Source organism: Pteropus alecto, unplaced genomic scaffold, assembly GCF_000325575.1.
Source record: "Pteropus alecto unplaced genomic scaffold, ASM32557v1 scaffold14, whole genome shotgun sequence".
NCBI lineage: Eukaryota > Metazoa > Chordata > Mammalia > Chiroptera > Pteropodidae > Pteropus > Pteropus alecto.
In genome coordinates this window covers 16,378,837-16,394,067 of record NW_006436810.1, presented here as the reverse complement: position 1 = coordinate 16,394,067, position 15,231 = coordinate 16,378,837, and the positions used below count along the sequence as shown (strand labels likewise).

General features: G+C 43.9%; 1 protein-coding gene across 2 annotated transcripts in view; it reads right to left on the bottom strand.

Annotated features, from left to right (window-relative positions):
- The window catches only part of ZNF407 (zinc finger protein 407), a 365,078-nt gene that overhangs the window by 116,813 nt on the left and 233,034 nt on the right, over positions 1–15,231 (bottom strand). For both annotated transcript variants that reach the window (XM_015590818.2, XM_015590819.2), the window contains one exon: positions 13,761–13,881. In XM_015590818.2, coding sequence (XP_015446304.1) covers positions 13,761–13,881 — 121 coding nt within the window. The remainder of the gene's footprint in view (positions 1–13,760; positions 13,882–15,231) is intronic.

The window sequence follows — 15,231 nt, the reverse complement described above, 5'->3', positions numbered from 1 at the left end:
CCTGCAGGGAGAGCTCGCCCCGCACGACGCCGCGGGCCGCAGCGGCCAAAGTTTCCCGGGTTCCAACTCAACAAAGTTACACGTGTTTCGTGACGGCAGGAATTCTGAGTCTGAACCTGCTCGTGAGGAGCTGCGCGGGGTGGGAAAAGGGCGAAGTACACAGAGCGTCGGTCAAGCTCATCTGACCACAAAAACGTATGTAGAAGGGCGAGCGGGGACCATCACTCGGGGCTCGTGGTTTGGGAAAAGCAGAATGTCTTGCGAGCCCCACGTGTCCTTCCACCCGCTCCTGCCTGGCGGGCCCCGCTTCCGGTGGGGACCCCCTGCCCGGCCGCCTGCCACGCCCCCGCCCCGCCCCCCTGTGCCTTTCCGTCCTTCTGGGAGGCGTCTCGGTCTCTGTTCTGTGCACGAGCTAAGCTTAGCAGGGCGACACGCTGTGAGAGCAGCAAAGGCACGTGGACGGGGAGCGTCCCCTGGAAAGGCGTGAGGACGCCACCCGACCGTCTCTCCGTCCGAGCCATCGCCCGCGTCGTACCTGTCGCACCTGCTACGGAAGAGACAACGGGCCCGAGCGGCACAGAGCGCTTCCAGACCTCGGCTTGAACGTCACCTACAGAAACACTGCTCTACAGATCGGCTTTTATGTATACATGTGACGTGTGAGTGTGTGCATGCACGCGTGCACACACTCCTACATATATGAAAATTTACTGTGGCTCTTTCTAGTTGAAAGCTTTTCAAATTTAAGATGACGTAAGTAAAATTTTTACGGAACCCAAAACGTCTCGCTGTTATTTCAGATCGCCTATGCCAGAACCTGGTTTGACTTGGAATAATAATCTCATACTTGAAAAGAAAAATTAGAAAACCAGATTTAAGACACCAACGAGTTTGTGCACGCAAGGCCGCAAGCGCGGTCTGCAGACGCCACCGCACGAATCACGCGTGCTCACGGGCTCGCGGTCCGTGAGGGGCGGGAAGGGGCAGCCCTGAGATTTTAAGCGTCCTTCAGTGGCATTTCCGCCACATGGCCGGGGGGCCTGCCCACCTCGGAGGGTCTTCTGCAGGCCTCCGCCCCGCGCTCACTGTCCCCCACCCGGGTCGTGGAGTTCGGTGCGTGTTTGTCTCCTACTAGACTTCAAACGCACGCATCATTCATTTTGTTAAACTGAGCCCTACCAAGGAGTATTTAAACCTTCTACAACTCTAACCTCAGACGAGCGCTTCCGAAGAAAAAGTTAATGGAAGAGTCACTGATGACGGGTGGCCACCGAATTTACTTAATAATCTACTTAGGTTTTTTTTTTTTTTTTTACAAAAATGCTCCCAGAATCCATTTAGAAATAATAAGTGGTTCATTTCAGCCCCCGCACACAATGCCTCCCTTTGTCCCTGTAAGTCTCTCGAATGTCTTATTTTAAAGGAATATATAGTACTCCCGGAAGACGTTTCCCCATTTCTATTCTCTCCGGCTCCTGCGGGCCCTTGTTCCGTGTGATAAGACAATCTCCTTCGGGATCGGGCCGTGTAGTTGTGTGCCACGAGTGACAAGGACTCGACTTGAGTAACTGCCGTGCGCAGGCTGTAATTATGTCAGCTGGAGTGTTGAGCAAGCGGGCTGATTAATGCGCGCCCCGGCCCAGGCGCGGGCCCCCTCGGAACCTCTGTGCAGGCCGGCGGTGGGGCCGGGTGAGGGCTCAGGCGCGGCGCGCGCAGCCTCGCCGTGATGGATGGGCTGCGCCGGCGCTGTTCCGGCAGATGTTCCAGGACGGGATAATATACAATTACTCTGCCTTATCACTTCCCCGGCGACAATAAAGCTCCCTCCTCCTATAGCTCATGGGAGTGAAGGCGAAATTCGTTTTTCTTTTACAGTACTGACTCACTTATCATGGTGCCTCGATTGTGCTTTTACAGCTAAAGAAAACATATATTCCGCTTTTAAACTAAAAAGAGCCCTTAAAACTAAAACAGGAAGCTTGTTTTGAATCTCTTTTACATCAGAGCACACAGTTTTAAAAGATGGTTTTGTTAAAAATGGATGCCAGGAAGGTAATATATGTGTGTGCATACGTGGTTACAAACGAGTACCCATAACTCAGGAGGTAAGATCTGGATTGTATAATCATTATATTCATAACATTTTTCAAAGGCCACACACAAGTCATTAATTAAAAGGAACATGTAATTAAAAATATATATGTGCTGACACTGTCCACATATTTCTCAGGCGCAGGCACACGGCTCAGAGTCTGAGCGCCGAGAGGACACACGTGCAATGACACACTCATTACTGCCGCAGCCGTCAGGGTCTTCGCTCCGTCAGACAGCTGTGCCGGCCGAGAAAAGGAGGCGGCCTCCACCGCCGCGCGAGCACGCTGCGGGCAGCGCCAAACGGGAGCGCCGTGGCCACCCCCACTGCCCACCTCCGCACTGCCGCGAACGACGCCCAGCGTGTGCGAGGAGACGTGCAGAACGACCTCGGGGTGCAACAGGAAACGCGCCTTTCGCTTGTGAAGTTAAAAACCAAGCCAAACCCCCAAACCGAGATGCAGCCATAGCCATCTTGTGGTGGCTGTTGCTGTAATGAAACAAAGCAGCACGAACTCCAGGAGCATCAAGGGAAATCCATGCAGAACGCTAGCGAATGCAGAAAACGCACACATCAACCTGCGAAGCCATCTCTGTGACTTATTTCCACTTTTTAGTGGTTTTAGTACAGCTGACACCAACACTCAGCAGTTATAACGCACCCTAAGTCGTGAAAACAAATCATGCACCCTATCTCACCCTAAGGAGTGATAGATTTGCTTCTCCTTTCGTACGATACGCACACTAACTCCAACGCCCGCATGACCCTTATTACTGCGTTGCCCTCGGTAGCGCCATTCCGTAGAGTTACGTGTTTCTAGAAATACAGCGATTCTAAGGGGGCGGGGGGCAGTCTAAAGCAGCCAGGCACAAGTTTTAGCACAAACGGACAGAAAAAATATAACTGAGTCCATGATTGGTAAAAGAGTTTTAACGTATTTATAATCACTTGGAATAAGTCAAACAAAGAAAAGGTGGGTACAGGAACCCAAATGGGCTGTAAATATGGGTGGGCGTCAGGTGTCATGACAATAAACGACTATGAGCTCCTCCACTGGCCTATGATGTCACTGGAGTGGCCTGTTAGATTTACCGTTCTTAGAAAAACCATGAGACATTAGTGAAAATTGTTTAGGATAGGTCACAGAAAAAATGTCACATTTTTAGAGACTATATTTATAATGAGTGGTTGTTAAATGTTTGTACTGAATTGTTAGCTAGTGCCAGGCAAATTTTTGAATTATGTATAACAGGGAAAGCAACGCAGCCCCTGTAGAAGTCCTTCATAGAAAGCAAATAAAGTCCCCGTGTCTGGGTGCATGTGGCGGGGAGGGCAGGATGACACCATGACATAATCTCTGGCCACAGCAAAGGTAGAAGGCGGCTCTGAGCAGCACCCCCAGAGGCAGACACGCGTCAGAGCCGCACAGAGAGCCAGAGGTCTTGCAGCAGCAGCTCCGCGTCTCCGGAGAGACCCACGGAGAGAAGGGCGAGGCACCGCCACGCGCAAGCGCGTCCACACGGCCACCGGGGACGGCGCGACACTGCGCTGCACAGAAGCCCGGTTCCACGCACCCAGGACCAGGCGCAAGGCGGCCCTGGACTTCGCTATTCCCGTGGTGTCTGTCACCCTGGCACGTAAGCACTTAAGTAAAATGCAAAGAGCAGCTGTACGCACACCGATGAGAACAGCGCACGGGCGCAGCGTGCGGCCGTCCGTGTGACGCGCCTCCCGCCACCTCACTCCCCGGAGCAGCCTTCGAGGCCAAGCTTCCTCCAAGACCAGCTGACAACGTTCTGGCCACGTCGTCACCTCTGGCCTCGTACCTGGTTTCGTGCCTGCTGCTTTGCCAGAACTGGTCTTCCCAAGGGGACCAGTGACCTCCTGGTGACAGAGGCAGGTGGACGGCCTTGTCCCCACGTCACGCAACGTCTGACATGGCTGTGCGCTCCTTGCCTGCTGCCCGGAGGTCCTCCCACTCCCGGGAGGCCACTTCCCAGTCGCTCTCACAGCTACGACCTGCCCCTCTGCTCTTCCCGTTGCCCATTTTTTCCCGAGGGAAATACCCATGACATCGATGGCTTCGAGTTCAGCACACCCAGCCCTGACCTGTACGTCGCCCGCACGACTCCGTTTGGACATCCATGGGCGTTTCCAAAGTCTGAACGCAGCAGAGGTGAAATGTGGCCCCTCGCCACACTCGCTGCCACTGCGGCCAGGAGCGAGGACCTCGCGAATGGCCAGTGGTCCACGAGGCAGCCCTGGCCAGGGCATCTAAAGGATGGCAAGTGCCTTCCTGTCACCCTGCCCCACAGTCATTCGTTCGGTCACATGTCCATTCGCTCGACCTCCTCACAAGAACTTGCGTCAGTCTCCCTAAGCCTTGGCTACTCCGTTAGCTCAGGGTTAGGCACCTGTTCTTTCCGCCTGTCCCTCTGCAGTGACTGGTCTTTTAAAAGAACTCCCATCTCCCACTGTGTCCCCCCGTGTCCCTCCCCAGCTCCTCGCTTGCACTTCATCGGTGACCTTTGCAAAGTAAACTGCGAGCAGGTCAGCTTCCTGCCAAAGGGCCCCAGTGGCCCCAGGGCCCCAGCCACTGCTTCTGGCCAGACGCAAACTGCCCGGTGCGGACTACACAGCCCAGGCGACGTCTGGCTGCCCTGCACCACATGAAACCCCACCTGCCCTGGAATCCGGGCTTGCCAAAGAGAAGATAACTTAAAATCAAATGAAAAGTATAATTTGGGAGTGCAGAGTGGGTGGAATCTTACTTTTAACTAAAATTAAAACTATGTAAAGTTTTGAGAGCAACACAAATTTCTCAAACTATGTGTCAACCGCTTTTTACCCCAAATAATTCAATCCAAGAGACTGATTTGTTTAAACACAAACACGAAAAATTTACCACAGTTTCTCTCAAAGGAAAAATTCTGATGTTTTTATAATATTTCACGTATTTATTAAAAGTTGTAATTTAAGATGAAGAGATAAAACATATTGAGGAAAGAAAGGACAGAGTAAAGTTAACCGACATTTACACAGTGAAAGACACCCAGGGTCACAGCTGACATAAACGATACAGAACAATGGACTGGCATTGTGTAGCAACACTCAAGTCTAAGTAATTATGAGGAAGGAGTTAGAGTTTAACGGGTAAACAAAAATTTTAAAAAAGGTTACTATTAGCTTCAAATTCCCTGTAAGGAAAAGCATAGGGTTACATAGCACATTATCAAACAGATTCTAGTTTATCTCAACTGCAGCTCACTGCAGCTCTGCAACGAGGAGCAACATAACATCATTTTCTAAAAAAAGAAAATAACTCAGGCGTATTTCTTGCTACACAGGAAAACCCAACGAAAGAGTTTGTGCTACTTCCCTTACGAAAATAAAGACGTGAGGTTATAGAAGATATAAGCTTGTTTTTACAGACATTAAGGTAAAGCCGAAACACGTGTGTGTGTGTGTGTGTGTGCGAGAGTGAGAGAGAGCGAGAGCGAGAGCGAGAGCGAGAGCGAGAGCGAGAGCGAGAGAGAGAGAGAGAGAGAGAGAGAGAGAGACACACACACCACACTGAAGGCAGCACCTTACTCCAAAGGGAGCTTAACGTCTAGAAGACACGATGATACAGAAACCGCCCTCATTTCTTATGCCGCAGACAACTACCTCACCGTATTCTAAATGTTCTAAGTTTTTCTTTCTCTCTCTTTTCTCCTTCTACAATTTTTCAGGTCCTAGAGAGGCTACATTTCAGAACACATTGAAACAAATGATCTGAAAACAAAGGCAAGAAACTAAGAGCATTCTCTTGAACTAATGACAATTGGTCACCCTTTTATTTACTTGAAAGCTACTTCATTCTGTTTTCTTACTTTCTCTCATTTCCCCACTCTGCCGCCCCCCTGGGGTCTGAGTTGGTGAAACCCAATCTCGCCCTGCAAGGGTGAGCCTGACTCTCCGCTGACTGGTGCCAGCCCTTGCTGGTGATTAAAGACTCCTAACAGGCAACATTACCGGAGCCTCTGCAGCTAGGAGATATAGATAGTTACATAGCAAAGTGTTTTGTTGTGTGATAATAGCTCTAGTGTCTGAGGAATAACTTATTATGCAAGAGACTACTGCCCAAAAAAATATTTTCTATTTTTTTCATCTCTAAGGCCTTTCTTTCTAACATAACACATGAAGATATATCTAACTACCACCCAAGGGACTGTCCATAGCAATTCCTTGTAGAAAGGCCATCCCCAAAGAAGGCTTCGGTCCTTTTGTAATGACTGGATTTGGGATTCAACAGCAGCAGGTTAAATAAACATGTTTATCTAGATTCTACTTTAAGAGATAGCAGAGGGAATGTGTGGTCACTTTGTGTTCAAAATGGCTCTTCTAATTAATCTGTGATCCCAATGCCTATTTCAGCTACATCAACAAACAAAACAACTTACTTGTACTGATAAAGAAAAGGAATTATGTTAGTGTTTTTTTTTTTTTCCTTTTAATGACATCTGAACCAATCTGTAACTTTTAATGCTAAGGAATCTTTTTGTTTTCAAGTCTGTAGACTCTTTTTAAATGAGTTTTGTTAGATGAAAGTTTATCAACATTAATTGAAGGCCTTACATAAACGCTTATGCTGTATCAGCACAAAGCCTGTCAAGCTGAAACGAAAAATTTAAAAAGGCCATGTGTATGGGCGTTAAGAGACAGAAAAGCATGAATAAAACGTGCTATGTATAAAAACAACATTAGACACAAACATCATAGAATAAACAAATCGACGCACAGCCACAATTAGAACTACTGAGATTAAAAATAAAATTCACTAATGAAATGGACAGAGAAAATTAGGAGTTATTTATTCAGCAAGAATTTAATTTCTGCTAACACAGAAACATTAGGTGAAAAAAGAACACATTTACATACAGGAAAACTTTTATAATTCCTTAGAGAAAACCTGAAAAGAAGATATAGTTACTGCATCACTTTGTTAGGGACTCTCTCAAAAACTCCACCTGAATTCACCAGAAACATCTGCTCCATGTGAAGCACAAGTCCACGAAGCGTCATCTGGACACGTGCTAGGAGGATCCTCTCGAGCAGTCTTTCTGCCTGCCAGTGACCAACACGGTTTCGCAAACAGCCACGACACTGACATCTGCCTGTGGCTGGCTGAACTGAGTGAGGCAGAGCCGGGAGGGGCAACAGAGCAGGAGCGCGCGCCACACGCCGCAGGCCGCACGCTGCACACCGCACGCGACACTCTGCCTCCCGCTCTGTAGAAAGCCTTGGCCTCGGCAGCCTAAGAAAAGTCTGGAAAGTAACTGGACGCTCAGGCTTTCCAACTAACCTTCCGGCCTAGCACACTTGTTTTTTAATGCCATTAACTGGATCAGCAGTTACAATAGAGTAGAATATACAGAGATGACGGAATCGTGGTAAATGACATAGTATTGACTGGTACTTGAAATGACAAAAAGGTCTTTTATTTACCTTTTCTTTTTTTGACGAGAACATTTAAGTTATAGTCTCTTAGCTAACTTCAGTCTCACAGCACAGTGTTGTCAGCTAGTGTCACCGAGCTGCACAGCAGACCCTCGGGCCTCATCCGTCCCTAGTCCAGAGTCTGTCCGCGCCTTTCACCACCCTCTGCCCGAGTCCCCCGCCCCCGACACTTCCCTGCTGCTTCCGAGTTTAACCTTTCTTCCTTCTCTTCTTCCTTTCTTCCTTCTTTCCTTCCTTTCTTTCTTTTCTAAGATTCCACATATAAATAATAAATATCATGCAGTATTAGTCTTACTCTGGCTTATTTTACTGACAAAATACATTTGATTTAAAGATCTGATATAACTAGGCTTATGGCATCAAACTGCTTTAAATACAAAGCATATCTAATATTAATACCAGATCCTTTCGTTTGATTACTTTTACGTAGTGTCATTCTTTAAGAACTTCAGAATCACCCAAAGGAAATAAATGCTACCTCTGACTCTTCGGAAAAGGGAATGGGTGCTGCTCGTTGGGCGTGTAATTCACTGCTCTACCTGGGTATATATGACGCCCGCTACACAAACACCTATTTCTTCTCCTTGTCATTACTCAGGGCAAACACAAGTCCATCCTATCCACTGCCTCTCCCGCTGCAACCTGTGAACCTGCACAGGAAGCCAAAGGGAAATTGAAACTCTCTGAGGACATCGTCCCAGAGGAGGGAATTATCCCTGGTGGAGTCGTCCCTGCTCAGGACGCCAGTGACGCAGATGGGAGGCAAAAACAAAGACCCCATTGCACACCGAATTCTTAATGCCACGATAACTAAGAAGGTTTGCCTTCTTATTTAATGACACAAAACACAAAATATTCAGATAGTAACACTATGTAAAAAGGCATAATATTTTATCTAAGATCTGAAGAAATTTTTCATAACTGAAACATTTTATAAAACTGTGCTTAAAAAATTAATACAAACTTTTTATGGGGAAATAAAGAATTATTACAAGTATGATTTTTTTTTTGGGGGGGTCATTACATCTTCAAACTACCCACAAAGTGCTTCCGGCATCTTGCAAAGTTAAGATAGAATTCAATTCAATTAGAAGTATTTTTGACAAAAATTTTCTAGGATACACAAACACACACACACATTTCAAATGGTTGTGACAACAGCAACTTCTGCCAACACCATTTGCACATGTGAAAAGTTACCGAATTCGATTATAAAAAATACTAAACAAAATATTTAGATAAGTAATAAAAAAGATGTTAGAAAGCATCACAAAGAGCAGATTTCTGGTTGAAAACAACTACTTGAGTTAAATGTTACATCAAATAGTCTTAGCCTCCCTTCACCTAAAAAGGAAAGAAAATTCTTGAGATCAGAACCTAACGTATCAATGTCTTCTATAGTACATACTGGCCAAGAGCTACATAAACCATCATGCGGCGAAAAAAATCAAAAGGTATTCCTATGAGTTTAGCAAAACAACGAAGTACATCTTTAATATGAGGCAGGAATTACAAATCTTATTCCTCAGCTCTATGATATAGTTCTATTTGGGCTTACAATTCCGAGTGATTAAAAAGAATAAAAAATAGTGACTAAAATGAAAAGTAGAATAGTAAAAAATTTGTTTTCAAAGAATACAAGGTTGGAAGTACCAAGGCAGTTATGCAGTTGAGGGAAAACTCGGCCAAAAGCAGTCTTAAAGAACACCGAGTTATTCCAAAATCAGTAACGAGGATGCAATAAATAAATGATCAGACTGCCAGGGTGTGGCTTGAAATTCTAGTTTTCCTTAATTTACAAAATAACATTTAATGTGCAGCATAGGATTTTCCTTAAAATTTTAATACTGTTCTCTCTGCCACTTTTCATGACTTAACTGGTTTACTGTTTAATATGCATTTACTGTATTTTTTCCATAAGTCCTAAGTAAAATATGGAAGCCGATGCAAAGATGTCTCAGGTAAAAGAAAGCCCAGTTACGGCACCTAACTCTTACGTGAAAGCAGGTGCCATCTGTGAAAGAGCGTGCGGTTCGATTGTAATAAATTCTACAGGGAAACAGGATTTGCATTATCAGAAAGGGTATTTACTACAACATATTAAGGGCTTTCTATTTCTTCTTAACCACAAGTGAGAATACATAAAAAAAGGGAAATAAAAATATAGAAAATGTTAGATTACTTCCATTTTAATATGGAAACAAATCTAAAGAATTTGCTGCACAAATAACATCATAGAACAGTGTGCTATGAATCTAAATGTATGCTTTGAAATTATAATGAATAGTAATTAATGGTGAAAAAAATTTGGAGTAATGATGAAATATACTGATTTGTAATGGATTAGACTTTTGGATATTTTAGACAGTAAAAGCTTAGGAAAGGGTGCATGTTTACATCTAAATAGAATGAAATGTCATTGCCTAAATTAATAATGCAAACTTGAAAAATAGCCCCAAGTTCAAAAGACCAATTATAAAATTCTTTTGTAAACAAATCTATATTCGCATTTTTTCATGAATAATTATTACTACCAGTATTTCTCCACTAATGTTCAATTTATAAAATGAAAAAAATATTTTCGAATAAAATTTAAATAATGCTGCAATTTCTAATGATGGTAACTTACCTGTGAATAAGTGCTAATAATAGCTAAGATAGGCATAGTCTACGGGAATAACTTTTATGTATCTATATTAAACAAATAAAAACTTAAATGGGAAAAATTATTTAATTATTTTAAGCAACAAAATATTATGGGAAGATACTAATAACAAATACCACACCTCTTCTTAGGAAATACGTGATCATCTTATAGATTTTTTTATTCTATGTAAATCATACATACTCAAATTCACTTCATCCTGTGAAAGATGATATTTTCTTTGTTGCTGTGAGGTAGGAATGGTGAGCATTTTGTTGTGCTGTGCAACCAAATAATCACGTTGAACTTAACTACCTGCTCGTTTTTAGATATTTTGCTCATCAACAAGAAAACAAAGGTATCCACTGTAAATTCCACATTTCATTCAGAGTCCCTACCTTCAGGAGTATTCGTATATTTCCAGGTTTTCTATACTCCTGGTTAAGGTTAAGTTGTCTTTGTTCACCACTGAAAACAGACCTAACCATAAGCACACAAAATGCTAACGCTGTCATGCGAACAGAAAATGTTTAAACTGTTTACTTTCAATAATAATTAAATTATTAAACAATTTTAAATAAAGATAAAATCATTCTTTTCTCAGCATCTTCAAGCATTTCAAAGGGAAATTTGGTGGATATCAGTAAATTTAAACGTTCTGGGTATTAATTCTTAGGACAGTGACAATATTCTTAGAAATACAACCTCCTTTTCACTGCAGTCCCCGACAGAGGTATAACACAGAAGGGATTCAGCTGGCTCAAATGCACTTTCTAAACAGAAGTGATGCTATTTCAGGGAAATAACTTGAATAGGGACAAGCAAGAGTGATACCAGCTCAACCTCAGCAAAGGTGTGATACATTTCCAAACCTAGGAAACCGAAACACTTTGAAACACGTTTACGCATACAAAGACCGACGAATCAGGGGAACAAAATTCAAACCCCGAGCTTTGTAGTGATACCATTAAAAGCCGTAAGTCGTACTTCTATGAATTTCTTCAAAAAAAAAAAAAATCATGGATATGCACAAAGATTTAGGAATAAGCATTTTCAGAGTAAAAACTTGAAAATAGCCTAAAATGTCTAAAAATTTAATAAAGTGACTATTGTTTATCAATCTAACTCGAGGCCAAGCAAGTTAAAATTATACTGCAGAAGAGCTGTTTTCGAACTAGGCATTTTGAAACTCTAAGGGATTTCTGTAATTACCCAACAATTGATTTTAGATTTGATATATTTTTAACAACTTCAAAAACTGAGAAAAATCCATCATGGCGTGTATTATAACTAAATTTTAACACATGAAGCCCTTTGGGGCACTGAAACTCCTCAACGCCTCACAGAAGAGCACCTTGTACTTGTGAGGTGGTGTGAAACCTGCCACTACCTGACGTGCAAACCCCAGACGAGCGTGCAAACGGGGCTGATGTGTCACCTCAGCGTGCTCCTCATCGGGCTGGCACACTTGTCGCCCCATTTTTACAATGAGGAAGTGGCGCCTCTGAGGGGTCGAATGACTCCGCCGAGGGCTGGGGGCAGGATGGAGAGTGACTGTCACCGACAGCGCCCCCATGGAAACATTTTTCTTGTCCAAACGCTCTTATGTGATATTTTTTATTGTTATAATATTACATATTTTAACTACGAAGTCTACTTATAAGTGGTAGATACCACGTCTGTCTATTTCACATATGGGTCTGTACATGGTCTTGTTTGAAATAATGGTTCTGCTACTTAGAAATAACAGCTTGAAAACCCTAGTTATACAAGATTAATGCCAACAGAAAAGTAGTTACGATTTAAGTGTGACATATAAAATTTATAATGAAAGAAACAAAAAAAGCTCCCAAAACAAGAGCTCAAACCTTATGCATACAGTACAGGCTGAAAGGGTATAATCCTAACAGCTAAGAGTGATAATTAAGGAAAATTTTTATAATTTTCTAATTTCCTTTTTGTGTTTTACAGGGAAGGCAACTACACAGTATGACCTCTTCAATAAAAAAAAAAGAGCATTCAATAATGTTTATTTTTAAAGAACTCATAGTATCAGCACCTTAGAATTTCTGTGTCTACCTCTAATTGGATCACCATTTTACCAAATTTCCAAGAAACACCAATCCGGTGTTAAGCAAAGACAGAACTCATAAAATGTTGAAAGAATGAATAATTAATGAATGAAATATATCTGTAATATCTCTGTACTATAAGATGACCTTTAAAATAAAGCTTAATGCAATTATGAGGATAATAATAGAGATTATGGCAATATATTTACTGAATGCACAGACCACATCCAGAGAAATACAAAAACCTGTTTTTTAAAGAGGGCTTCAGATTTAAGGTACACATTTTAACCCTTTCCCATTTAGCAAAGAAAAGCACAGCTCGCACAGGAACACTACGTTTCCTAGGACCTGACACTGTCAGCGACCAAACTACTGACAACGGATGCTATAAGTAAACGTAGAACATCATCTGCCTCCAAAGACTATCGATACACTGAGCGATGCGAAAATAATAATAAAAAAGATTTCGTGGCCGACTCGGGGTCAGGTTGGCACCGTAACCCGCGAGTGATCTCGGGGCAAAGGGGAAAAGGGCTCAGGCTCAGGTCGCGGTGCTGGTGGACACGGTGTCCGGCGCCTTCCACACCGGCCCGCCCGCCCAGGCCACACGCTTTGCAGTCTGGCTCCTAAGACATTTGTCATCTGGCCGCCCGCAGACCTGCAGGGTCCTGGACCAGCTCCGGGGCAAGCTCTGTCCTCACATTAGGCCCCGCCCTGCGCTCTCCACGTCCCTGTCACAGGGGCGGGCAGGACCATGCGCCACTGCCCGGCGCGTCTGGCACATCTCGGCGCCTGTGCCCCCGCCGCCCGGGAGCACTGACCCTGTGGCCCTCAGCGAGGGGACTGAGCGCGCAGGACCGCCGCACACTCTGCGTGTGGAGATGCTGCACTGTGTCACCGCCGCCTTCTAGAGCACGCCTGTGTCTGAGAGTCGCCACCTGTTAAGCCGCCGCTGACTAGTGGGGGCTTCATCCTGGCTGACCCTGCTCCAGGATGCCTCCCCACACTCCCTTGGCTGTACTATATTAGTTATGAGTATGCCAGGTCACCTGTTATGCCACCATGTCCTCAAAGGCAGGACACATTTCTAAAGGTGTCTTGTTACCTGAAGGAGAACTTCGGTCACAGTGGGCAGGACGCCATGTGCACCGAATCCCCGATTAATTGAAATGGTCCTGACTTTGCAAAGAAATAAAATCACTTGACATCGGGTGTACCAAAGGATTGTAAAACCTTGATGTTGAGATTATAAAAAACAGGAAAGAATTTTACAATTTTAAAAAGTCACTAAAATTAGGTGGTGAAATAAATTCTTAACCTAGGGTCAGTAAATCGCACTTTAGACGGTGCTAATTCATGTTCATCAGAAACACCATTCTCTATCGGTGAGTTTCGCGGGACTGAGTCCCTCGCGGTGGCCGGCTTGGTGGCCTGCCTCGGAACGAGGCGTTACCTGTAGTCACACCAGGGGCACCTGTAGGGCTTCTCTCCCGTGTGAACACGCTTGTGTCGCGTCAGGTGGGACTGGGTTGTGGAGGCGAAGTTACACTCGTCACATTTGAAAGGCTTCTCCCCTGAAACAGATCGAGAAGTGTTGTACGTGAATAATTATAAAAATCGGAAATGAAGGGCTAAACTGTTACTGAAATTTTAAGAATAAGTTCGATGGGCTATATGTATTTGGGACATTTAAATACTTATTCTCAGAGAGAACACGCCACTGATTTTTATTTCTAGCTTGGAACAGAAGCACGGTACACATTCTGTAGTTCAAATGCAACTTACACAAACAGGAATCTACATCACAGCCCTGAGCTGGCCCTGTACTTGAAGTCACTGACAAATTATGTCACATTAGAGCCATTATAAAAATTTCGATGAGGTTAAAGCCATGGAAAAGCATGTAACAGAGATATGCTTTGGATATATAGTATAAAGCTTATAAAATCTTAAAGTTAAATATGAAGAACATAATAAAGCTATAAATTGATAGCAAATTAAATGTTGTTTGAAGTCAAGAGAAATTACAGTTGACTAAGTTCAATAAATGGTACAAAGGCTTCAAGAAAGCATTTAGAATAGTATTTAACTGCATTTTAATGTTGATCTTCCTGTGTAGATATGACACATTTCTGTAGGCACCCAGTCCAGCCACGAGGTGGTTCAAGGGCTCCCATGGGACTGGCCCTCTCCACTGAAGCCTCTCTCTCCTTTATCCGGCCCTCTTCATACACGTTCAGAGAAACCAACTCTTAGCAGTTTTTAATTCCACTAACTACATTGGCTGGTGAGCACTTGAAACGTGGCTATGTAATTTTAATTAATGCAAATGTAAATCTAAAACCCGATACTGGATTCACCTATTGAAAAATGTTTTAAGTCTGTTTAGAACAGCTTGAGAATGTGAATCTACTTATTCAAGTGTAATTTTATCAAATCTAAATGTAGACCATAGATTTCAGATGAAAACTGAGCCTCTGGATGGAGGTTATGAGGAATGTAAAATACCGATTTCAAAATCCTAGAACAAAAAGAAAAGAATAAAATATTGCTAATAATAGTATATTGCTATCACGTTGAAGTAATACTTTAGATGTATTTGGTTATATTAATTATTTAAGATAATTTCATCTGTTATACTTTTCATTTTTTTTAACGTAGTTACAAGAAAATTAAAATCGGCCCGCGCGTGGCTCCCAGGCCATGTCTGCTGGCCAGCGATGAGCTGCAGAAATCCTCGCCAGCTCGTCCCCAAAAAGCTGGACCGCACAGGGACACTCGTGGACACGACCTTCCCCTAGGACCGTCACGGACGGGGCGGCTGACTTCACACGGGGTCCCCCCACCCGACCCCCCAGCTGCGGTCTCACGTGCCACGGCTGCCGTTACCCTCGGCCGACCGCGGTCCGAAGCCATGAGTCCCG